This window comes from Oenanthe melanoleuca, chromosome 6 (assembly GCF_029582105.1).
Source record: "Oenanthe melanoleuca isolate GR-GAL-2019-014 chromosome 6, OMel1.0, whole genome shotgun sequence".
NCBI classification, from domain to species: Eukaryota; Metazoa; Chordata; class Aves; order Passeriformes; family Muscicapidae; genus Oenanthe; species Oenanthe melanoleuca.
Window position 1 is genome coordinate 18,806,412 of NC_079340.1, and position 26,360 is coordinate 18,832,771.

General features: G+C 39.6%; 1 protein-coding gene across 1 annotated transcript; it reads right to left on the minus strand.

The window, feature by feature from the left end:
* Positions 1 to 779: 779 nt before the first annotated feature.
* Positions 780 to 25,243, minus strand: HTR7 (5-hydroxytryptamine receptor 7). Its single transcript, XM_056495035.1, has 2 exons — positions 24,621 to 25,243; positions 780 to 2,854 (listed from the first exon to the last, which is right to left on the minus strand). Exons 1-2 carry the CDS (start codon positions 25,145 to 25,147, stop codon positions 2,104 to 2,106), a joined length of 1,278 nt encoding a protein of 425 aa, XP_056351010.1. The 5' UTR covers positions 25,148 to 25,243; the 3' UTR covers positions 780 to 2,103.
* Positions 25,244 to 26,360: the final 1,117 nt, after the last annotated feature.

Here is a 26,360-nt window from a genome sequence, read left to right on the forward strand (position 1 = left end):
TATATTCCCATGTATATCCTTACACACAAAGATCCCCAAAACTTACAGAAGGTCTTGAAAACTTTTCACTTATGCTGGAAACAAACAAGCAAACAAAAAGCTACTCTGATAAGTAATAAAGAAACAACAATAATTTCACAAATATGGAAAATATGCTTGAGTTAACATGAGCTCTACTCCATACTCAAGAGCTCGTGGCTGCTCTGGGCCCAAATCTCTTCTTGTCCCTGTACATAATATTGGAACATTTAAAAGAAATAGGACTGTCCCAAATAAATTTGAAACTTCTTCAGAAAAGCATTTTGAAGCTGGAACACAGCCTCTTACTCTACAATTCTATTCTGAAAATGAGGTCAAAATGTACTCCCTACTGCAGTGTATGAATGCATCTCAGACTACTCAGGCATGTTTCAGTACACACAGCTCAGCACATCAGCCCAGGCCTGTCTGTGTGCCAGTTAGAGCTGGAGTGTTTGCAGTTACGTCTGTGTGCTGGGAACGAGGGCTCTGGCACAGCCTGCTCCCTGCTCAGCCCAAATTAACATCACTGAACTCATTTGGGTCATTTGGTTTCAGACTTGAGAAAGCAGGGACAGAAGTCAGCCTGAAGTGTGATCTGATGCTGAGGCAATTTGATAATGGATGTCTCCTCACTGATGTCCTGAGAGCTGAAAAAGCAGCTCAGGCTCTGAACAGTCTTTGTTCACTAATGCACCCTGGCCCTCTGCTTCAGCTGGAACATGGTGTGCAGGGCAAACTCGGGCCAAAGAACTCATCTTGATCTCTTGAATTGTTTTATTAGTATTTTCTGTTATTACAGAAGTATCTTACACAATCACTGTGTGTTATATTAATACATTGCTAGTATTATATTAATATAATCAATAAGTTAATTATTAATTTTTAATAGGAACAATGTTTTACTATTTGGCCCTGCTATACTGACCAAAGAGATCTGTTATCAAAGTCAGGAGAAGTAGGATCACATACTTGGACAAACTGCAATGGTGGTAGAAAAAGCTAGAACCAGAAAAAGTAAATTATCTTTATTTGTACACACAGAAAGGCTTTAAATCACTTTAAGCACAAGTGATGATTAAAATCCCTTTTTAAGGATAAAGTCCAGATGTCTCTGAAGTCATAAGGTCTTATGTTTATTTTTTCCTTCCTGACTTCAGAAGAGAAAGAAATCCCAAAAAGCAGAAGAGCTTTCAAATAGACAGTAAATTAATACTGAAGTGAAGCAAGGACTAGCCATACATCAGCAGAAATTACTTGAGCACAGTCTCCATCTAGATTAGAGAAGTGCTCAGCTGAGAAAGCCAAGAGAATTAAAGAATGAAGAGATGGACAAAGACCAGACAGATCCTGAAATAAACTGCAATCAGACACATTTGTTATGTCAGAAATATAGAACAAGATTACCTGGTGTGATTTGCACAGCAGCTAACTGTGCTGCAAGGCTGTATGCAGTGAAGATGCTAGTCCATGTGACTTTACTCAAACTCTTATAATCACATTGGAAGTGTAATATACTCTTTCAGTGCCAGAGTTGCTGTGCAAAGGCAATATTATATTTCACAACATAGTTCATTTCCAGGCAATCCAGTAAATTAATATTTAATGAACATATGGGGTTTTATAATAAAGAATATTTCTAAGCAATAGAAGTTCTTTGATTCAGCTTCTTTAATGGTTTATTTCTGTAATACTAAAGTGGAAGGAAATTAACTTTTCACCATTCTGAGGCCTTTATTAAAGAAAACAATCTCTGGGACACAAGGTGCATCCAACATTCAGACCTACTAAACATTTTTTGGGCCAAACAAATGGGTTAGGCCAACTTTGCTTTTTCCTGACTAACAGCTCGAACATCCTGCACTACATTGCACTTTCATCCTTTATTCCTCTTACACCCAAATTCTTTGGGTGGTGGAGTTGTTTTTCCAGGCTGATTGGGACTGCTGGGCTCTCCCTCGTTTCTTGGTGACTGCACTGACACTGCTCCAGCAGCCTGGCTCTTCCTACAACATTCTTTCAAACCTGTGGGGGAAAAGCTAAGGTGACAAAACACCAAATTATCACAGTAGAGGAAGAGTGATCTTACAGAACAAACTCAGGCTTTTCTGCAAGCTTCAGAGCCTCGTGCATGCCTGCGGCCGAGAGCTTGCGGTTGATGTTCCTGTATCTGCACTGCAGCAGGTTGCGGTAGGTTGTCCTCAGGTCCCGGTTGAAGAAGGCATAAATGAAAGGGTTAATGAGAGAGTTTGCATAGCCCAGCCACAGAAATGTCCTCTCCACCCACAGGGGGATGCAGCTGCATGCTGTACCACAGATGAAGGGCCTTGCAGTGGAGAGGAGGAAAAAGGGCAGCCAGCAGACTGTGAAAGCCCCAACAATAATCCCAAGGGTGGTGGCAGCTTTCTGTTCTCTTTTAAAGATGGAAATGTTTTTCTTGTCGTGCTTTAGGAGTCGTGAAAAGTTAGTACATTCTTCAGATTCCTTGTGCAGTTTTACAAGTCCATTCACAGAAATCCCTTCTATTTCTTCCAGGCGGGGAAAACCAGTAAACTTGTGTTTAGCAGCACTCCTCCTGGCAGCTTTATAAATCTGATAGTACATGAAAAGCATCACTGACATTGGAATATAAAATGCAACTGCAGTGGAGTAAATGGTGTAGCCAAAGTCTTGACTGATGAGACAAACCTTTTCATCATTTACGTTCTGGGCCCAGCCGAAGAGCGGGGGAATGGTGATGGAGGCAGATAAAAGCCAGACACACAGGATCATCTTGGCCATGCACTTCCCATTCTGCCTTACAGGGTAGGTGAGAGGTCTGGTTATTCCCAGGTACCTGGAATGATAACACAGGGTTACCACAGAGGGCTGGGGTTAACTGGTAAAAGTTATGTCACATAGTTTGCCCTAGACCAAAATCTATAGCTGAGTTTTCTGTTTCATAATTTTCAGTCCTCTCTTTGCATGTACTTCCAACTTGTAAACTCATGTGCCTTTCATGCTAAAATTAATAGTGTTAGTATTCTCTATAAAAGTCTTTTATTCCAGAAGGAAATCTCCCATTGGCCATAACAGGCTGTGATTTCTATGCATTGGTTCAGTCTTCAGGCAGATAAAGCATATTTTGACTTTTAAGGAAATTCTGAAACCTAAATTTTATCTTGCTGCCTTTAGAAATCTTGGAGTATAGAAGAATGCTCATTCCACAAAGCCTATCACCTTTTGTACTGAGTGGATGGTTATAACAAGCAAGCATCTACCTTCACTCTTATGTATTCAACAATTAGGAAGAGCCCTGCCACTGAGCTGATGAGTTGTCTTTCTTTCCTTCATGTTTCAGGCATGTGGATTTATACCAAGAGTAGAATATTTCAGTACTAAAATAATTATTTTTGTCATCACTTAATTAGAAAGAAAATATGTTTTTTTCAATGTCCAAACTTCTACTAAACAAAATAAAAATCTGTCCCAATTCAAGAAGACATAGGGAAAAACCCACAGTTTTACAGACAAGAATAATGTTTATAATGGGTCAATATTGAATAGAAAAAAAACTTAGCTCTGTTGGCAACCCTTATATTTCCTAATTTACGGTGCTATAAGCTAAGTATCTTTTTCTAATTACAGAATTATTACTATGGCTCTCTATATCTGGGTAAGAATATCCTGAGTCTGAATTTACTTTCAGCTACAGAAAATTTCTGTATTTCCTTATAAAATCAGATGCCTTTATATAGGCCTAAGATTTTTTGTTTCAATTTTGGCTTCTGCTCAACTGGAAATTACCTATGAGTTACTGTTAACTTCTCAAATTGTTCTTTTTCACTTCCTCAAAAATAATTTAGAAAAAAATCGCTGTGATTTATTTTTTTTCTTGTAGAAGAAATCATTTCAAATCAATTTCTGAATAATGTTTTGGTTTCAAGAGCTACCACTGTTTACTCCTATAGTGAAGGTTCTGTAGTGTGACAAACAAGAATTACAGCAATGTCATTAAAAACGTTTTTGGGGAGCATGTTTTCTTTGTCCATTCACTTAGCACATCAAATATGAGATCTGCCTGGCTCTGTGGAATGCTGCATTGTTGATTTTACTGCAGTGCAGTAAATCATGGCCAGTGCTCTTGCTTTGTACAAGCACCCAGGTATGCTACAGATATGGAAGCAAAAGAAACATCATTTAATGATCTGTTCTGATGAGTATCAACAATCCTGTTCAACCGTGTCATTGGTTTTATTCTGCTGCTATGAAAAGAGTTACACAAAGGACAGGAATTGTTTACTGTGCTCTATTCTTGAAATGAAGCACAAGTAAATTACAGCAGGTCAGTATTTGGCCAGTGGATCTGTGCCTGGAGGGGCCATGAGCTAAGAATTCTTACTGGAGCTGTCTGGGATCAGAGCAGTGCCATCCATGGACTGTTCTTGCACAGGGCTGCCTCTTGTGCCCCTCACCACCAGCACTAGAACAGTCACTGGCCCAGCAGCCAGGGCCATCAGGCTCCAGAACATGGAGATTTCTGTTCTATAGCACCATGGCCAAAACCATCTTCACTCCCAAGGAGCCAAGGGTGAGCCAAGGGTTTTCCAAGGTGCTCCAAGATATAGAAGAGTTAGCACAGTGAAATTTCAGGTTAACTAATTAAAGTATCCATCACACTGCTTTAAGCAACACAACTGCAGCAAGGCTGAGCTCTCAGCTTCAGACTTTGGGGATCTACCCTTAAAGGAATGGCCTACCCTTAGAATTTGTCTAAGAATAGCCCAATTTAGGTACAAAACAGTTAAACACATCCTTTGTGCACAAAGACTTCTTGTCTTGTACAATGTGCTGTTCTTAAAAAAATCCTTATCTGCCTTCCTGAAGTATGCACTTGTACAGTTATTACCCAACTGGTCACTAAAAATAACACACTTTTGAGGTGAACTTTATTATGTAGCTATGTAGTTAAGCTGGATTTCTGTAAAAATCAGATCTGTGGGCTGCATATTCTGAGTGCCTACTAATGCATTCTTATGCACCAGAATATAACAAAAAGAATAAATGAAAGCATAAGTATACTGAAAAGAATGAAAATTCATTAGTTTTGCCCTGGCATCACTTTTTTGGGGAGTGTATCTTTTCTTCAGAAATGCTATTTGAAAGTAAAATATGCTAATTAACATGAAAATATACCAGCATAATTTCTGCCTTATTCATTTTGCTAAATGTAGTACGATAGGAAAGAAGTCAGCAGGCACAAATGGAGGAATGTTATGTTTTAATCTCTCTATATGAAATCCATTACCCTTGAAAACTCATTTGCAACGTCAAAATAATGTAAATCACTACTGTTGTCTAATACACTAGAGAGTGTTCAGGCCTTAATAGATTCATGAACTTCAAAAATATTGTGTCAAAATCAGTGGAAAAATATGCTTTGTAATGCTTAATCTTAAACTAGTATTTTAATAAAAAAATACTTAAGGTAAATCAGCTGAACTTAGCATATTCAAGTGTAAAGAACACCTTGAGGTCTTATTACTGGGAAAGAATGAAGTCAGAGCCCCTAAAAAGCCCATTTCATGTGTCTCAGCTATCCCCCACATGAAAGAAGTGTCTCAGACTTGATATTCTGAAATTTATTTCTTTCACATGCCACAGATGTTCATTTTAATCTTGGTAGAAAAGAAACTGTGCCTCAATTCTCACATTTAAAAGAAGGGCAATGCTATTTTGTATTCTTCCTGCTCTGCATTTCCTGACTCTGCTTCTGCCAGACAGGGCATCTCTCCATGTCACAGCCAGCACAGTGAGGTCTGTATCCAGGTTACTCCCCCAAGGCAGATGAATGGCCTTCATTTCTCCCAAACGGGTCACAGCATTTTCCATTCAGCACTGCCTGATGCTGAAGTGCAGGATGCTGCACCAGTTGGGCAGCCCTACAAGAGGCACAACACACACAGCTCTCACATCCTGCTGCCATTCCAAGGGTGCTGGCTGAGTGCAAAACACTGAGAAGGAAGAATATGGCACTACTGTTTAATGGATACAGCAAAAAGGGGTGATGAGAACACTTTTCTACTGCATCACATATGTGGAAAACAGAGCCTTGCTTGGAGAGCTCAAAGTAAACAGCAGAGACCAAAAAGATGGCACATGGTGAAGGGCAGAGTAAATATTTTGTTACATGTATGTGTATAAACATACATGAGCACATCCCTATTCTGGGCTGGTTTTTTATGATTTCTTCAGTGTCTCTTCTTCTCACTGGGGTTTGGAAGCTGTTTCTTCTGCTGCAGTCCCATTCAGGGGTGAAGCACACATGGTGTGCCCAGCTCTGGGGAGGAAAAATTACCCCATCCTCTTTCTGGAGCTCTCTTCAAACCTGGGAGTGGGTAAAGCATTCCCTCCTCACCAGCCATTTTACACAATTGCCATTTGCCACAATGAACACCAACAATGGAAAAGGTAAATGAACAAATCCTTTCCTTTTACTTTACAAAAACCTGGTTCCCTGTGACACAGAATCCTTCCCCAGTATCTCTAAATGGTTAGCATTTAATGACAAAAAATTGTCATAGACAATTCAGTGTAAAACCATTATAACTATATAGGTCTGCTCCTGAGATTATTCAGTTTGTGGGCTTTTTCATTCTGGGTTTTCTGCTGTGAACCCATTACAATGACTGTATAGAATGGTTTTTATCCTACAGGGCTAAAAAAAAATATCTCTGTTATCACTTTAACTGTAGATCAGATAGGCAGATGGGTCTAGTCTTCACACATTTTGAAATATCCAGCAAACGACCTGAGACTTCACACTACATTGACTAAAACAATAGAAAGAAAATAGTAACAGGATGGTCCAATTTGTGATCATGTGTCCTAAATATTTCTTTCCTACCTCCGTTATATGGCTAAAAGATAAAGAGTAAAAGGACTTGCCTGCCATTGTAAGCAAAGTTATAGAGCAACCAAAAATTGTACAGTTAAAAGAATTTAAAGAGTTTTGAAGCTTCCTGCCCAATTCAATAATAAATTGAATGCATCATGACATCAGCAGCAGTTACAAAACTGTTGTACCACATGTGTAATTCCTTTGTCTCTGGTCTCCAAGTATTTTATAGACTTTAATTCCATTCTAGTTAGTCCACATTTATGTCTCAGAATTCACTGACTTGATCTAACAGATTCCAGAATCAAACCAGCTCTTTCACTGTCTAACTATGATTTTATTGGATTGCTATGGAATAAGACTAGAAACATTATACTGGCAATGATACATTTGTGTATTACAGCTATTTCTGCCAGGAATTGCAACATACTGTTGTTTTGTTATCACTTACCATTTGATTAGGAGTTATGCTTAATGTGAGGCTCTCTCAGTTCTCCTACTGTTTTATTTTAAGGGTCATAAAAACTGCTTTATTCCAAAGACACAACAATGCTTCCTCCTTTGCTCCTCTGTTTCTCTAGCACAGATTTCTGTCTTCAATGCAGATTTCCAAGCAGGGTTTCTTTGCAAACCCACATCTATAGAATCCCATCCTGTATTTCACCTGCAAGAATAACTTGTTCTGAAGAATTATGCTGATCTACTGGCTTTTCTTCATTGACTATGATTCTCTTATCATCTCTCATAATTTTTTTTTTCTATTTGGTTCAGCTCAACATTAAGAGATGCTTCACAAGAATAGGAACAAAATGTCATTCCTCAAATCTATCCAGTATTCAAAAATATTCTCCCAAGCATAGTAATGCATCTAAATAACTTCCTTTCCTTTCCTTCAAATGTAAATGTAACAAGTTGAAACAAATACCAAATCTATTCTTTCTGCTATGGCTATGTCAAAACACCTAGCAAATACTGTTTTCTTTCCAAGGATGATGTGTTTACACGATGCAAGAGATGCTCTGTCCCTGAGACTTCCTTTTAAACAAAGCAAGGTATACAAACAGACAAACTGACCAGGGAAATACTATTCCCACCACATACTTAAGTAACTGAGACAGAAGTAAAAGAACAGAAACATAAAAAGATCTAAATGGGGGATATGAGCACTGCAGTGCCCAGCTGAGGTGCTATAATGACAATTATCTTGTTACAACAGTATTTTACCTTTCTGCAATACAGACTGGCCTCATAATCACATCATGGTCACTGCCAGTTATTGCCTGGGAAGAGGAGGGTATTTCAGAGGCAGTAAAATATTTTTGTCCTTAGCAGAAATTACGAAAATTACTAATTTCAATGTATATACAAAACTTTCCAGAATATTAATTGGGTCACTTAAAAACCTGAACATAAAATATCATGCAATGGTACAGTGAGACTGCAGAACTAACAAAATCAAAACACTACTCAGAGGAGAGAAAAAGATTTTGATTAGTTCTATGCTCTATCTAGCTAAATGTTGCTTCTTTCCTATGCTGTGAATTAGTACACAGTTTATAAAAGTCAGCACAGTGGTCAGCTTCCACATCTTAACTGCTAGAAATCCTAGAAAGCTCTACTTCATCCTTCTCAGCTGATGGTGAATGCACAAATATAAAAGATCTTAAATATGTTTTGATATCTATTCTTCTAGAGGCTTATGCTTCACATTTCATAAAACTTCAACATTATTCTTATCATTGAATGGTGACGTGTTAACTTTGTTATTTGGAAGAATGAAAAGGAAATACTTTTTTTGCTTTCAGTAAGGTCAACACTTTACATTATTCCCCTTTCTTTTCTTAGTGAAATGTATTTTCTTAAATTCTCTTTATTATAGGATGACCTTCATTTCCACTGCTATAGTGGGTACCTATTGAATTTATTCTACATAGTGAAAGTTCTGACTTGATTTTTCTTTTTCTCAAAAATCACTGTAGGGGATTATTCTTGATGATCTCAAGAAGTGTAGGCTTTCCTGGCAGTGGGGGAGGATTAAGTCAATCAAAATTAAATATCTTCATTCTAAAGGAATGTAATTTGCATAGTAGAAGGTTGCTTTCTCCTCTCTTATAGTTCTTTTAGTCTCTCTGTGCTTTCCTGGGCTTTCTCACTTTCATGTTGTATAACTTTACAGCTTCATATTTTTCTTATTTATTTTAGCTCATTTTTTTTGTACTTTTATTTCACTCATTTTTATTTCACCTTCTTGCTGTCTTATTTCTCCTTCTCTGTTAGCTCTGTATTTTTCCTTCTTTATTTTTGCCTACTAATCTTAGACATCCATCCCATAGATAGGAGGATGCATTCTGTTCTAAGAAATACAAAACACCCATGTGGCCAGAATATGTGTAACAGCTTTCCATTCAACTTCTATTGCTTTATTTGTAATTCTGAAACCATATTGCTTTTTACTTTCAGATCCTAGAAAAATTCTTTCACCTGCACTCACCCTTTGCCTTTCACTTTCACCCTGCATGGCTGTCAAAGCATTTATCACCTGTCACATCTTGTTCTCAGTTTCTTGACAAACCAGCTCAGTGGCCTTTCATTCTCCACTGCAAATTACACATTTTATATATTTACAAATTTTACAGGGAAAGGTGCCAATGTGTAGTTGCTGATGTTTACCTTGCAGCAATACCTGAATATTAGATATGCATTTCCTACCCAATATTTTGCAATTACCCTTATAAATATTCTAAATTATAGACCACATGCTTTTATTAACTCCCTTTGAAGAAAATTGTATCTGTATATTTTCCCTTTTCTACCACCACCAGAGGCATTAATGTAGGAGATATAAGGAGGGAGGTGGATTTCAGCCCCTTTAATCCAGGCTCCTAGAAACAGATACATTTGAAAACTGAATAGGTTTTGGACACACATCATTTAGAATTCAGTTGCATTCTGTAATGGAAGACTTACTATTTTTATTTTTTTTTCAAAATGCCTGAACTCCAACTTTGTTTCATCATCACTTGTTTCCTGTATACAAGTGTGGTTTGCTTACTGAGAGCAACTGGATTAATTATATACAGAGCTCAAAAGTGCTTCTCAGCCCACTTCTTGATAGATAATTTGTAACACTCCAAAAGCTCTCCAAATCCGGGCAAGTCACACGTAGGAAGAATCATTTTTCTTTACACTGTTCAACAACGTGGAAGGATGAGATAAAATAAAAAATAATTTCATGTTTTTCTAAAAGTAAATGCGTAACTGTGTTAGGGACATACTACCCACTTCTGCCTTTTCTCACACACACACACCCCCTCCCAGGTTTGCAAGCTCCTTTATTTAACACAGATATATTTATTTTTGTGGAAGAAGTGAGAAGAGAATAAAAATGTTTTTCCTAAATTTTTCTTTCTTTTTTTTTTTAGTAAAAAGTTATATTAATCAAAATATAGAACAAGGTATGGTTTACAATACATACTAGTAACATTTTAGGAATATTCCCTAGAGAAAGACTTCTCAGGCTTTTTAAGAAATACCTAATTTACTGAAAATTTGTTAATGAAATTCATCATAATATACACACAAGCTGCTTCACAAGTGCAGGAGCTTGTGAATACAGCTTCATACCCTGTGGTATCACTCAGAGTAGTTGTTAAGTCATTTTATCAATCAAGGAGAAAAAGGAAAACTGAAACACCTTCAAATATGGCAGGCTTTTGCTATCTTCAATAAGGGGATTTATATCAGAAAACACTATTTCTATTTACAGTTTAATTTGTTCCACATTGAGAACAAATCAATATTTTTATTATCTAGAAACAAATGCAGTTCATTTGCATTATGTCAACTGTTATACCTAACAGAGTCTCTAATTACATGGGTTTTTTACATTCATGTTCATCTTTATGTGTATGATGCAGTATTTCATTTTATTAACTTATTACAACATGCCTGGCCTCTTCTGAGAGGTTAGAGAAGATATTTAACCTTCTGATACTATCTGGGAGAATAAGATAGAAAAGCTCCTTTCTGGAAAAATAATTAAAGAGGAATTGCATTCTTTTTGTTTATTTCTGTCTGGTTGTGATGCAACATTCATTAGCAATTGAACAAGCAGGAAAATAGGCTGGAAGAAGATAGGAAAGAGTTTTATCTCGTGTGGCTTTATGTATGTTAGGGGAGAACTGGGTGATTCTGAAAAGGGAAAGGGAATCTGAGTAAAGATGTGGCATGACTGGAGGGAGGTGGTGCAGTCAGTGAGCTCCAGGAGCAGCACAGACCTTGAGCATGAGAGCACAGCCTGAAAGCTACTGAGGAAAGATGGAGCTTGACTTGAAATGTTGCTTAACAGTGTTACAGGGGACTTATTCTGCCCTTTAAAGATCTGGTTTCTTGAAGCACCAGCCCAGATGAAATGCCTGCTCTTCTCACCAGAGGCAGCTTCTGAAGAAACAAACAAACAAAAAAGGATGGGAAATAATATGTTTTGTAGATAGGAACTCGAAAATCCTCATTTTCCTTTTTGTGTTCTCCCCATCTCAACCCTTTTGTCCATCACACCCAGGGGAACTGTCAAAGAATGTGTGGAGGCTCGATTTCAGAGCTATGAAAAACTGTCTTTTTTTCTTTTTAATCAGTCATCAGACTACCATAAAGCAGAAATGGCTAAGGTGATTTTCTCCAACCTCACTACATGAGTCACTCTTGGATTGACACTAAACATCAGCTGAAAAGGAATTATTTGGAAAGTTATAATAGTATTTCAAAATGAAAGCCTCCCACAACACTAACTCGAAAATCATGACTGATGTCTTCAGTACAATTATATTAAACATTTCAGAAATTTCCATAGTATAAGTGATGAATGAAATGAAAAACCACAGCCCACTGAACTGCTAATACCACTATATTAAAACAAAGTATCCTCAGGGAATAGCTATTTCAACGTGCTGATATTTACGTCCCTTCTCTTCCTTCCTTGAATACAAACAGTTTAAACATAATATCTCCAGATAAAGCACTTAGGAACAACCTCCTCTAGAATACTTCTTCCTTCCTCCCCCTTCTTTCTTTTCCTCTCACTGAAGAGACAAGAAAAATGCTGGAAAGACCAGGTCCAAATTCTCCTCTTTGCTTCTTCATGACAGTAATTTTGCAACAGCCCTAAGAACACCTGTACAGTCATTAAGGGTGAATCTCAGTACAGACATAACCTACTTGGACATTTTTGGTTTTGTCTATTGGTTATATTGGCTTGAAGGCAGATCTGAATTTTTTTTTAATCACACAACAGTTTTGCTGTGTTCCCCTGGATCAGGTATGTGAAAATTATAAATGTTGACCCCAAGCTTTACTTGTTTGCCCAAACTTGGCCAGACAAAAAACAAACTATATTAATAAACTGTGTTACACACACAGGAAAATCCAAGTCTAAAGCAGGTTTAATTAAGAATACTCTTTCAAAAACTTTGGGATATACAAAGCATCTTGTGTAGTGTTCATCTGGCTGGTTTTTTTAAAGATGCACACTGGAGTTGCTTTCCCTAGAGTAGTAAAATAATTTCTCTCTTCCTAGTATGAATAAGTCTTAACACAGGAAAAATCATATCCAGTTTTAGAAGCAGAGACTGTGGGCTGGAGAGAGCACAGCATGAGGGGAAGCTATCAAGGAAGGAAGGCAGGAGATTAGATCAAATTCTGAGTTTACAATTCAAGAACCTTTTAGAAAACTGCTGTTCACAGTCCTTTCCAGCAGAAACTTTTGGTTCAGTGACTTATCATTGGATAATAAGGTGATTCCTCCCCTGCCACTTGTATAAAGAGCTATTTTGTGTAATTTGGTATTTTAGCAGTATATTTTCTGCTCAGTATGTGGTACAGAATGAGGTTATCATGTCTTATCATCTTTCATGCCAATGAATGTAAGGTTTACTGTAGCTATTACATTTCTCTACCATATGTTATTTATTTCCTTAGCACTCATTTTAACTAACTTATTCACTTACAGTTCACCCTTCACATGTAATTCATCTGCCTGCTGTCATTTTCCTCACAAAATATCTCATTAAGTGATATTCTGGAATTTAGTATCAATAAATAAATTGGTCAGGTTGAGCTCTCCTATGTAAATTGGAAATAGAAAACTTTCAGGAATTTAATATTACTTCATAAATATTTCTTCCCTTTGCAGTCACTCAGAATCTCTAAATACAGAGCCCCAGTTGCCTTTTAACTGAAGGAGAAATTTGAAGGAAAGATCTAGTGATGAGAAGTACCTGCAGCAAAACCCAAACTGCAGTCAGTAAAACTGTATGCTCAGCCTTTCCCAACTTCAGTATTTAGTAGCTCATTTGTCACAATATTTATTCACTTTTGCCAGCAGCCTTCAGAATGAAGAAAGTAATGGCCAACTGGACAATATTTCTTTCTAACTAACAAATCCTCCACTCTAATGAACTTTGAATCTCCAGGGTCTTGCTCAGACCTGCCAGGCTGTGGTTCCACATGGGTGGATTTTTTCAGCTTGCTCCAGCAACATTTAATCCAAATCCAGAAATCCACACTCCCCATTTAATATGTCACCAGCTCTGCCTTTGTAAAGGTAGCTGCAGGTGAGCTTAGAGAGCACTGGACAGGAAAGCTGGGAAAGATCAGCCAGGACAGGTTGTCCTCTTTGTCCAGATGAACATAAGCCTGCCCACAACCAATTTCCACTACAGTGTATTCTTTTTTTCAGCAACATCCTTCATATTTTTATTTCTTTTTAAAATCATGCAAAATCTGCAATACTAAATATTTTTAAAATATAGAACACATTTCAACACAAACTGCTACCACCAACTTCACAAGCATAAAAACATTCAATCTACAAAATGAACCTCTTGCTTTTTTCTTGTCAAGAAAAGAGTTTCTGGCTCTCTTCCCCTGGGCTTTCTGTGAAGAATGACAGAATTTGAGGACACATTCAGCTATTGATTTTTCACAAATACCCATTTTCCAGCTGAATGTGTGATTGTGTTGTCACAATACCTTCATAACACCATTTCATGCTCCTCAGAATTTAGAATTATACATTTATGCTAAAACAGAAATACAGCTGATGATAGATCATCTCCTCCTCCACAACCTTTAAAGATAGCAGGATGTGAGGATTATCAAGGATCACAGAACTCTCTTTTATATTCGTTTTACAGATGCTACACCACACACAAAAGCAGTGGAACAAGTGATCAGCAGAAAGAAGCCCTTCTTCCCACTTCTCAGTGAGTGTGTCTTTCTTTTGCTTTTTTTTTTTTCCTTACAAACAAGCTGGTATCTCTAAGGTTCTACTGAAATATGGTGGCACCAACTGTGTGGATAAAAAGTAAAATACCTAAGGTTTATTTCTGTGACTACAGCTTCCAATGATAACAGCTTTCATTATCAAAAAACCATAAAAACATACCAAAAACTGAGAACTTCAAACATTCATTTGAATTTAGGAGCATTTGAATTTAGTTGGCACCAGTGTGGGCTCAGTCAGCACAGCTGGCCCATGGACATCTCAGGTAGCTCACTGCAAGCTGCAGGTGTTTCAGATATTTGATAAGATCCTTAATTTCAACAGCTCAGTAGCACTGCAGAAGCTTTGTGTTAGATAACAGGCTTTGGAACTGTTAAGCTCCTTCTTGTGTTGTTTAATTTATAGACAAATAGTCCACTATGCTATTTTATTTTTTTAATAGTATTGTGCTCTTTTAATGACCATATTCATTTTGCAAAAACAGCTTTCTTATATGGGACAATACACTCTTGAGCCACAACAATCAGTATTGTTGCTAAAACTGCTTGTGATAAGAAGTGGGTCTTCAAATGCAGATATTTAGGGTAAAAAGGAAACTGCAGTACATAACAATTCAAAAGTTAAGTCTTTTAAGCCAAAGCTGTACCATTTTTAGCATCAAAACATCTTATTAGATTATTAAAAAAAAGCTTTGCATCTTGTCAGCAGCTCCTTTGGGTCATGAGTATAAATATTTCCAAGTAATTTCTGGCCAGACAACAAACTCTTTGTTCAGGGATTTAATATTTCAGCTATTTGCTAAATGTCAACTTCTACAGCAAATAAACAAAATTTAACAACCCACATGGAGATCTGCTTACAGAAAATTGTTCCATCAAATGGTACTGTACATCTGAAATATTTCATGACAATCACATATTTTCATGGCTTATATTCATGATGACAGATAAATTGTAAATTCTACAATAAGTGTAGATAATAACATATACTTTTGTTATCTATAATTATGCTTTCCCTTTTTACCTTCTCATATTTATACTGATTGACAATTTCTGAACCAACACCTGTTATCAGAGTAAATCTTCTAGTGCACTATTCTTTACTTTGATTTAAAAATTCCTGTATTTTCTCACATGGGAACAGTTTTCTAGTGAACAAACACTACTGGCACAGACTTGGAATTTTTTCAGTTACTTTTTGTGTCCCTCTCCAGAGATCTACAAACCATATGTTGAAATACATTGTCCCCAGTATCCAACCCATCTCATGAAAAGCAAACAGTTTATAAATAAGGTACTTAAAGATCTTTATTGGTGGCCCAATTGCACTTGCAGCAGCAATAGGCCATATTTCTGATTACAGATACTTGTATGGTTGACAAGAAATTATGATTGGAATGCCACCAAGGGCATCAGTGTTATTCAGTGACAGTGAAGGTGGCACAGCTCCATGCCAGGCTATTGGGAAGAAACCTCATGATGTGTTTGCCTGGATCTCCAAACACAATCTCTTCCCAAAAGACTAGAGAGTTTTCAGCCAAAAAATAAAAAATAAAAAGTCAGAAGTTTGTATGTAAGTCTGTCACAAAAATAGTGTTCTTGCAGGCAAGCCCTTGCAGCCAGTTCTGATTTTGCCCAGCTTGGTGAATGTCTGGGACACAACAAGCTCTGTCCATTCTCCCTTGGTCCCTGACCAGTTTTTCCAGCACTGCCAATACATGGCAAGGTGCAGCTTGGCTCTCAACCTGCCACACCATGCAGGACAAATAATTTATAGTGGGAGAAAAATGTTATCCTTTCTTTGGCTCTGCCTCCACTTCCCACAATCTCCTTAAGAGACATAAGAACTGTACACAAAAACAAGTTTTTGTCAGATTACAAACTTTCCTTGTGGTTATACTTTAAACTTCTACAAGCTAAAAAAACTCAGGTTTAGGTGTTTAACTGGACAAAAATCCCACCCTTTTCCATGACACATCTCAGGAAAAAACTCTGCTGCCAATTTTCTCTTCGAGACACAATGTACTTCTAAGAATAGACGTCATCCTTAAGTAAGTTTTTTTTAAAATATCCCTCTTGGCTTTGTGTTTTGGTTTGGTTTTTAAACTATTATGACAATTAGCAGTGAAAGAGCTATCAGTGATTAAATAAACCCCCTTCAGTGTCTTGTGCTTCAGGTGTCTTGTGCTAGCCTGTGATAGCAAAGGCCATGATAGGAAGAATATGCTCAGTACTGATTTGATTTCCACACACATCTCTGTTCAGCACTACTAGAGGATTCATTCTTGTATGTGCATCACCTAAAGCCCATTCTAACAAATGTTTATTGTTAGAAGTGAATCATTACCAGATTTGCACATATGCCAGTATGTACAGAACCACACAGATGTATCAGATAATCCAGGTTGCTATATAAAGCTTTGAATGAACAGCAAGGTACAAAAAGAAAATCAATGATGTTCACTTTTTAATTTTGCTATGTTAGTTCAGACAGAATAAAAACAAATTTTCACTATGACATATTTAGTCCTGGAATCTTTTGAAAACGAAAAATTGCAGTAAGAGATCGTTCAAAAAATTTCAGCTGTTTTTTTGCCTCTTTTTAGTACATGTAGGAAGAATTAAACTACTCAATCCTTTAGAAATAGATGACTATCCAGTACAACAAATAAAACTAAAACTTGCAAGCTTTCCAGGTGAAAGAAATCATCCTCACCTTGCAGACAGTAGTGACCATTAGACCAAAACTGCAGTGAGCACTGCTTCATTATACTTGTGCTTTGGACATGCAGCTATCAAAACTTGTGATTTTCCTCCCCAGTCTTTCTTCTGACAGCTGCACCTGAGTAAACTCAACTGTTTCTCAAGCTCAAGTTCTCAAATAAATTTTCACACAAGACCTACAATGGCCAGCTTTCTTCAGACTTTCTGGTCCACAGAGAAGGGACCAGATTTATGTGTTATATATTGAAACCAAAAAAATAAAAAAGAAAAAGAAAAAAAAAAAAAAGAGGTGTTTGTAGCTGACAGACAGTGCCATATGTACTTATCAACTGCAGATGAAGAAAGTTTCAAAAGTTGCCACAAATATTTCCAATTAAATATTTTGAACTCAAACACAATATCAAAAAATAATACTGTGTTTCTTTAAAAGGAATAAGATACTTTATAAAATTTTCAGAGAGTTTTAGAAATAATTTTCAGAGAAAATTAATTCAGGAAAGTGAAAACATTCCCTGACTAATTTCTGTTCTAGACTCTTGTGTGAGAATGCTACTACTGTTACAACAATCTTGTTTCAGTGTACAAAACTACAAAAGCTTTGATGTTTCATTCTATGATACTCACCCAGTTCAAGAAAATCACTAGGAACATGTATTTTGATACCAGTCTAATCAGGTTACACTACACATCATGCCAGTGTGATATGCATTTGCATTTTTGTGATTTATACTGAGATATATTTTTGAAGGCTCCCTTCAAAAACTAAGAGAAGTGTTTCTAAAAATTGCATTTTTGCTGTCAATCTTGAAGCAAATCCAACCTTACTTACAGAAGCTATTTTTGTGAACTTGATAGGAAAGAAATCACTTCTTAAATGTCTCCAGAGTGCCCTGCTTAGCAAAAATGCAAATTAATGTTCCCTTACCTCTGACTTATCAGGCTCCTTTGAAATGTCTGGATGAACCCCCAAGAATTAGAGACCCCAAAATCACTTCTGAAAACTCATCCAGTGTTAAACCCTGATAGGAGCAAACAGAAGATAGTTTCAAATGTGGGGGGGAAATACAACATCCAGTTTCAAGAAAAGGCATTCAGGTAAATCTGATCTAATTTTAAATCTCCTGCTACTCACTGAACTATAACTCCCCATTCATGCCCCTTGAAAAATTAGCAATTGCATTTCCCTTTGCACTGCCACCTCTAGGTTATCTTGCATCTCCACACTTTGACTCCCTTGCAGCAACACTGCTTAAATGCATCCAGTGTAGAACAGCAAGAGAATATCCAATCTAGAGATTTCTTTTAGCTTCCCAAACTTTGTCAGCCTCTATTGTGCAGACACAAACATTCCCAGCAAACTTCAGATCTTAACGCCTTTTTCCTCTGCAAAAGGACAAAACTTCCACTCATTTTGATGTTAAAACTTTTTTCCTGTGTCAAGTTTTCACTGAATAGTCCATCTGTTTTATAAAATATCTTTTATTTGTTAATTCCCACCTGCTTATTGTGCAACTGGCAGTGTGTTCATGAAGCATAATGTCTCTGCAAAGACATAATGAAACAACACTTGTGGCTAAAACCTGGTTACTCTGTAAGTCACTGCAGCAATTTCAGGCTGCCTGTGACACAGAAAACAACACCCAAGGATGTCACACAAAGGTACCTAAAGGAATGGGATCATTTTTATGTAATAGAACCCTCAGGTTAATTTACTCTTTAGGAGTGGGCTCTCAGTGACAAATAAACATTGCACTGCCTAATATTACTTAATGTATCCAACTTCTGAATTTTGCACCAAAAATTTATATTGTACCTTTTTCTCAGCATAAATAAAAATGGAGATTGCATAAGTGTTCCACAATAAATTCTCTGCAAAAAAGTAGCTTAAGGAACATTCTTTCAACAGACTGCATCAGAAAACTACATGGAAAGAAGTAAGATCAAATCTGTTCTTTTTCACTTTAGTTTAGTTTATCCATGCTGTCTGTGTCTTTCATAAGCTAAACAAGCTATTTACAGGCTCAGAAAGAGTACTGTTGTTTATCAGGCTAAAAAAAGAAAAAATAAAAAGGTTCTTGTGAGAGTGGCTGTTGTTAGCAATTAGCTGCTATAATGATCTCAAAACTTTCTTCTGCAATATAGACCTTAACTGCAATAGCTTCATCCCACACTTTTCCTGTAGTTCCTTTTAGGTTTTTCCTCATTTCTCAGTTATTTCTTACATAGAGAGAAAAAAAAATCTCATGAGTGGCATTACTGGTGGCTGTCCATGTTTATTCTAGATCCAAAATATATTACATAGCTGATTTTTTCATAGCTATTTCTGCATGTCTATTCTACATGGATTTTGTGAATGATCTGAGCAGGGTTGGCAGAACACACTGCTGCCTTTTCCACCCATGGCACTGAGGCAGAAAAAGTCTTCATACCAAAGAGGAAGCTACACAGGACTGCTAGCTACCCTAAGGTTTAGCAAATTGCTGACAATTTTCAGGCCATGTTATCAGCTTGGGATGTAGGTAGAATTTAGACATCTGGATTCTATTGAAAATGCTTACATCTTTATTTAAATTTTGTTCCAAATTCTTCCTTGGAGGAAATCTGACATCTGCACAATTCCCAGACATGGAATGAGGACTCAAGAAGCCAGTGAACTTTTGGGACTGCCACATTCTAAGGAGGAGCACGAGTACTCATACTGGGAGCACGGCAGTGAGAGAGAGCTGAGGGTTCTATATAAAAATGTCAGGATCAACAAAAAGGCCCACTTATATTTGCATAGAAATTCTAAATCCTCATCACTTTAATGGAAGCCTGGAATACTCGTGAATTGTTGGCCAAGATACAGATTGGAAAAGCTCCTAAAAAAGTGTTTCATTACTTGTGTGGGTGTGGGGAAAGTGTTATAATTCTTCAACTGTATCTGAGTAGTTACGGTTCTTTATCACTTTCTAAGCCAAAGAACTATTTTTATATTGAATTAAAAATTGCTACTTATGCAGTTATCCTGTGGATACTCTCCAAAACAGCATTTCTGTAGCTATCCTGGGTCAGAACAGCATGATGAATCAGCATGAAAACAACACCAGTTCAAATACAAGTAATTCCCTTTATTTGTTCATTCTCCACTAAGGTGTGGTTTGTATCCATGCCTCATAATTCACTCTGAATGTTTTCTCACTTTTAAATGTAAAGAATGTAAAGGAATTGTGATGTGATATAATCTATTTAATTCAGAACCAGAAAAGTTAAGCCTTAAGATTAAAAGAAAAAAACATCCAAACACACTAATAGAAAATTTTTAAAGAAGACCACGGTTCAATTATCCTGTGAAAGTCTCTATAGCTCCTACCTTTCTACAGAGTTAATCCTCATATCATGGATGGAGAGGAGAGTAATCACTGACTGAGTATCAAGCTGTCTTGCCTGTTTAATCCTTACAAAATTAGAAAAGGCAGAAATACTCTTGTCTCTCCATCATATCTGTTTTAGTTCTGACAGACTGGCCTGTAAGCAGATAGCCTTCTTCCAAAGTGGAGGCTTAAATAAGATAGAGGTGCCCAAAAAATATGTTCATCTCAGGTCATCCTGATAAAGATCTGTGAAGGTTTTTATGCTGTGAAACAAAAGAAAATATATGATCTGAAGAAAAGGATAATAGTCAAAATCTTGGTAACTTCCAGGACATTGGCTCATGATCTCTGCATATTTAGATCTTTGTGGATAATCAAACCTTTCCATCCTAGCTGCTTCCTTGTGCACCCTGTGCAAAGTTAGTTATCCCCATAATAGCACACTAATATCTATTTTGCACCCTTATCACTCATACAACTTAGAATAGAAACAACTTTAAAAGCACAATAAGTGCTTGGTGTGTCTAACTAGGAAAAAAAATACAAGGTTTTCCAACAGAATGAAACCAGCCCATTTGTATACCCCATGCTAAAAGGCTTCCTTCAGAAGCTGATATATGCAGCTAAAAACACACATCCACCACTGAGAGCTGTGCAGCAAAATCTCTCTGTGAGCAATAGGCTCACCAGCTGCTAGTATTTTTGTGCTCCCAGTGGCATAAGCTGAGTAGCACATATTTGTGCAAGATAAAAAAAATGAAAAAGCCTTTTCAATTTACCCATTTTTTCCCTCTTGGTAGCTCCTTAAAGCCTCTGTTTTACTAAGTTAATTGTTTGTTTAATAAAAGGTATTATTTCTCTCTACAAACCCTGCCTAACGATTTGTAACAAATTTGGTTATTTAAAATTAATTCAGTAGTAATATTCTTTCAACTACTTATCTAATTCTCATATCTGCTTCAGGAAGAACCTAGGGATTTAACAAATTTTAAAATAGTCAATTTATTTGTTCTCTCTGCACTGCCTGCATCAGCCTTATCTTTTGCTTCAGGAGAGATGTTACTGGATCACAACAAAGGTTTCCTAAAGAGCCATGTGACAGTGTAATTCCTAATTATATTTCAAAAATGCTTCTTTGTCCTAACTCTTCTTCTAAACAAATGTCTCCCATGTAACCTCAGGATTTTTAAGTACATCTAAGTGCCTCTGGGGATAGTGCCCAACTTGAAGGACAGTGAATTTCATTCACTTTCTCTGTTTCTGGAATTTCTGACTGAAATTTCTTGGTCCTGTATTTGTATTATTTACCCTGAGATAGTAAGACTAGTAAAGGAGGTATCATTGGTAATCTTCTCCTCCTACACACCAGAAAACGTGGAAGTGCTTTCACCAAAGCCTTGGAAAAAGGGACCTTGTGAAACAGTCTGACCCTCTAATGCAGTGTATACACTGTGATTTGCAGCTCCTGTACCACTAACATCACTTAAACTGGAGGTATGTGCTTTCAGAGAGAAATTTTCCTCAGTGGTCATTCAAGGATTTCCTAACTACATACATGTAAGAACAACTGATGATATGACAGCACCATTACCATCAGTGCTACACAGGCAACATTTCATCATTCGCATTTGATTTCCATAATGCCTCCCTGGTTTGTGTATTTTGTACATATGTACTATTCAAAGATTTCTTAATATCAACAACTAATCTTTGGCCTGGCTTAGCAGTGTTACAGTATAAGATTAATTATTTTTAAATAGGATTACAAAACATGGAGATTTTTTAATTCTTTATTGCTAAGTAGTAGAGACATTTTGGTAATGAATTGCTGGCTTGTGTCCTGTTATTTATGATATCCCAACTATTTATGATATTTCTATGATCTCAAGTCTATAATGGATTTGGGTGACAGAGGTTAAGCATCAAAGTCACAGAATTTTAATTTCAAGTAGGTAGTAGACAACAGTATAATGAATTATGGAAAGATGATATTCAATAAACATTCAGTAGAAGAAGTGAGAACACAGACGAGAATAATTCTAGTTTAAATCAGCACTAGCTGGTGAAAATCAGACACTTACAAGAGGTTATATTCTTTCTCAATACAGAGATGCATCTCTTGTTAGTATTTCAGGGGGAGAGGGGAGTGGAGGGAGAACTGAGAGAAGAGAGTAAGAGATGCAGTCGTCAGTGTGGCCAGTTCAGTCAAAGCCAGTGCTCAGCACACAGCAGTGACCTCAAATGTTAAACCACGAAATAGAAAAGCCCAGTGCCACAGTGTGAATCATCACACATCCTTAAGAAAGCTTAATATGTTAACCTGTTTTCAAAAGGTTAGTAGAAATGGAGATGGAGAGCTCAGAGATGTAGCTAAGACCAATCAAATATAAATAGTTCACGGGAAGAGAGTGTAAAAATGAAATCATCTATCTTCACTATCTAAAAATAGTACAGAAAAGCAGAGAATAACATTGAGAAGGTATTTCCCAATACCTTTGGAACTGGAAACCTATTCATATTCTCTTGCAATACAGGAATTAAGTTTAAAACTTAACTTAGATAAGTTTAAATCAAGCAAATGTCAATGTAACAGCAAATTTAAAAAAACAAAAACCACCAAAACCACAAACCATTTGATACTGTCAAGGTGTGCATGTGAATTTCATTGCTACAAGATGCTTCACAGCATTCACGTAACAGCTGGCCAAAACAGAAGTCACCAAACAAAGAGCACTGGAGCAGAGGATGCTTGTACAGAAATTAAAGTTCTGAAATTAATACAAACTGTGATGCTCCCTGGTACGAAACAACCTCCATTTACTGCAAGAATCTCTTTTGAAAGACTGTTGCTTTGCAGATGTCTAATACAGAGCTTTTCTTGAAACTTTCTGAAATAGTCAAGGCTGCTGTTGGATATCAGAGTTGGCAAACTACTTCTAAAATCTAGTTATGAAGTTTCTCAATTTCAGCCAATTGTGTGGAGCTGTAATGAAAAGTTACCTTCTAGCTGTTCCAATTCTTGACATAGAATTTAGGCTGTGGAAAAGGGAAGCTACAGGCTGCAACTTACTTCAGAATAGAACTTGCATGGAATAAAGGAATCTCTCAGCCTTCCTCTGCAGAGCAGAGCACTGACACAGACAAATGTGGGCTCTTGTAAGGTTTTTACATCAGAACTGAACACCTCAGATAGTCTTCTGGTGTGTACACACCTCCTTGTTGCCCCAGTGATTGTATCTTTTGGAAGAAGCTAAATGTCAACGAGCATAACTCGGTTTTTAAGACAGCAGATGAAAATTTTTAAAAAGCAAACGTCTGAAAGTAATTTTTCCTTCAAACAAAACATCTGTCAACAGTGAAATTGTGCTGTTCTAGAATAAAGATAGAACCTTAGCAAGCTATAATTACTGCACTTTCTCTGGTCTGGTAAAGCTCCACTCCAGTGAAGTTGCACTGTCACCAGCTTTGAAAGAATCAGCTCAAATCTACCTGTGGTATAAAGCAGTTTAGAGACATATGTTCCAAATTTTAAAGCAGCTGGAAATGCCCTATTACTTGCACAGAGCCATGGTAAACGCTAACAGCTTAGGTCCGGTTTGGCTTTGACACCCCGGCCCCGAGTGAGAGCAAGAAGTTGGCCGGAGGAATAGCGGGCACCGGGGTGGCAGCGGCAGCGGCTCACCCTGCTCCGGCAGCTCACCCTGCTCCGGCGTTTCACCCTGCTCCGGCAGCTCACCCTGCTCCGGCAGCTCACCCTGCTCCGGCTGCTCACCCTGCTCCGGCGGCTCACCCTGCTCCGGCGGCTCACCCTGCTCCGGCGGCTCACCCTGCTCCGGCTGCTCACCCTGCTCCGGCGGCTCACCCTGCTCCGGCAGCTCACCCTGCTCCGGCGGCTCACCCTGCTCCGGCGGCTCACCCTGCTCCGGCAGCTCACCCTGCTCCGGCTGCTCACCCTGCTCCGGCGGCTCACCCTGCTCCGGCGGCTCACCCTGCTCCGGCAGCTCACCCTGCTCCGGCGGCTCACCCTGCTCCGGCGGCTCACCCTGCTCCGGCGGCTCACCCTGCTCCGGCAGCTCACCCTGCTCCGGCGGCTCACCCTGCTCCGGCGGCTCACCCTGCTCCGGCGGCTCACCCTGCTCCGGCTGCTCACCCTGCTCCGGCGGCTCACCCTGCTCCGGCTGCTCACCCTGCTCCGGCGGCTCACCCTGCTCCGGCTGCTCACCCTGCTCCGGCGGCTCTCCGAACACAGCGGCTGCGGCCGGACCTCGCCTCGCTCCCCGCCCCGAGCACGGCTCGTCCCCAGGACCCGGCGGAGGGTCCCGCTCAGGGCGGGAGGCCGGGACAAGCCTCGGGGCGCCGGGCTGTCTCACCTGTCGATACTTATCACACACAGGGTCATGATGGACGCCGTGCAGCACATGACATCCATGGCGATGAAGACGTTGCAGAAGAGGCGGCCGAAGATCCACTCGCCGCCGATAAGGTCGGTGACGCTGACGAAGGGCATGACGGCCAGGGCCACCGAGAGATCGGCCAGGGCCAGCGAGACGATCAGGTAGTTGGAGGGCTGCCGCAGCTTCTTCACGAAGCAGACGGAGATCACCACCAGGCAGTTGCCGGCGATGGTCAGCAGGGTGATGAGGCAGAGCACGGCCCCGATGAGAACTTTCTCCGCGCTGCCGTAGCTGAGGATCTGCTCCCCGCACTGCGAGTCGTTGGCGGGGAGGGGGCTCGCCGTGGGCAGCGCCGACGGGGGGAGCGACGGGCCGAGCCTCGCCAGGCTGCGCGGGGGCCAGGAGCCGGCGATCATCCTGCCGCCGCCCAGCGCCCGCGGCTCCTCCAGCACCAGCGGCCGGAGGTTACCGGAGAGGTGGCTGCCGTTGAGGGCGAGCACCATGTTGGCGTGGGCAGCCCATGAAGCCTCGCCGCCCGTTCCCCGGCTGTCTCCGGCGCCGGGATGCTCGGGCTCCTCCTCGGGCTCCCGGCGCCGCCCGCCCCCTCGCAGCCGGCCGAGCGGTCCGTGGGGGCCCAGCCTTCAACTTCCCCCGGGGCGGCCGAGCTCGCCCACGGCTCATCCCGGGTGGCCGCGGGTGGGCAGGGCGCTATCGCCCCCGGCCCGCGGGCGGGGGTGGCGGCCGCTCCCTCCCACCCGCGCCCATCGCCCGCTCCACCCGCGCTGCTCTCCGGAGGCGACAGGCGACGGGATGGGAACCGCTCCGCCTCCCTCCCTGTCCCTCCTGCCCTCTGAGCTGCAGGTGGGGCTGCGCCCCTTCCCCGCAGTCCGGGGAGCCGGTGCCTGCTGCGGCTTCTCCTTCTCCGAGCGAGGGGCGCTCCGGGAACCCCCTGTGCACGTGTATATGTGGATATGTGGAAATGTGCACGTATGTAGCCCGGTCTCTCCCGGGAAGCTGCGGGCAGCTGAGCTGCCCCGGCCGGAGCGAGGTACGAGCCTCTGTGTTTGCCGGCTCCGGCACAGCCCTGCAGTCCGTGCAGAACCGTTCGGGCCGGCAGGACCCCGGCTGCTGCTTGCAGAGTTGATAGTGGCCGCTCTTATTTTATCTCCAACAACACGGCCAGCACTGAAGCACTTCTCTATGTATCCAAGCTTGCAGATTCTTCTTCATATTAAGTTGATCTGAATATCATCACCTATATTTTCTTTTTTATTAAAATTTTTATACCCTGGTTTTGAATTTACTCAATGTTCCATGTATAATTACTTTAGGAAAGCTTAAACAAACAAACTCCCATTCTTTGAATCACCTGCTTTTCCTATAGGTCCCCTGAACTCTTAGATACAAGCCAATTTCTGGGATTCACTAGCTTTCTCAACTCTTAAAGCCCTATCCTTGCCTCCAAGTGGGGTGAAAATCAACAGTTTGAATTGCGAGTTACCCATGGGACGCCAGCTGAAGATCACACCCCTTCGTATAGTAGCATGCCAGACAGTAAGGACTGAAAACAAGAAACAACTGCTCCCCAGTGTCCTTCACATTTTCAACGTGAGACAGAATCCAGATGAACCAAAGAAAGAGAGGAAATGAAAAGCGTTGGCCGCAGAAGTATCAATAACCATGAGGTTTAAATGAGGAGAGACCTTGCAACAACAT

Bases quoted from the DNA above. Each gene is read 5' to 3' on its own strand.
- HTR7 (XM_056495035.1), bottom strand. From the start codon at position 25,147: ATGGTGCTCGCCCTCAACGGCAGCCACCTCTCCGGTAACCTCCGGCCG. The intron at 2,855-24,620 runs GTGAGACAGCCC...TTATCATTCCAG, and splicing joins TGTGTGATAAGTATCGACAG to GTACCTGGGAATAACCAGAC.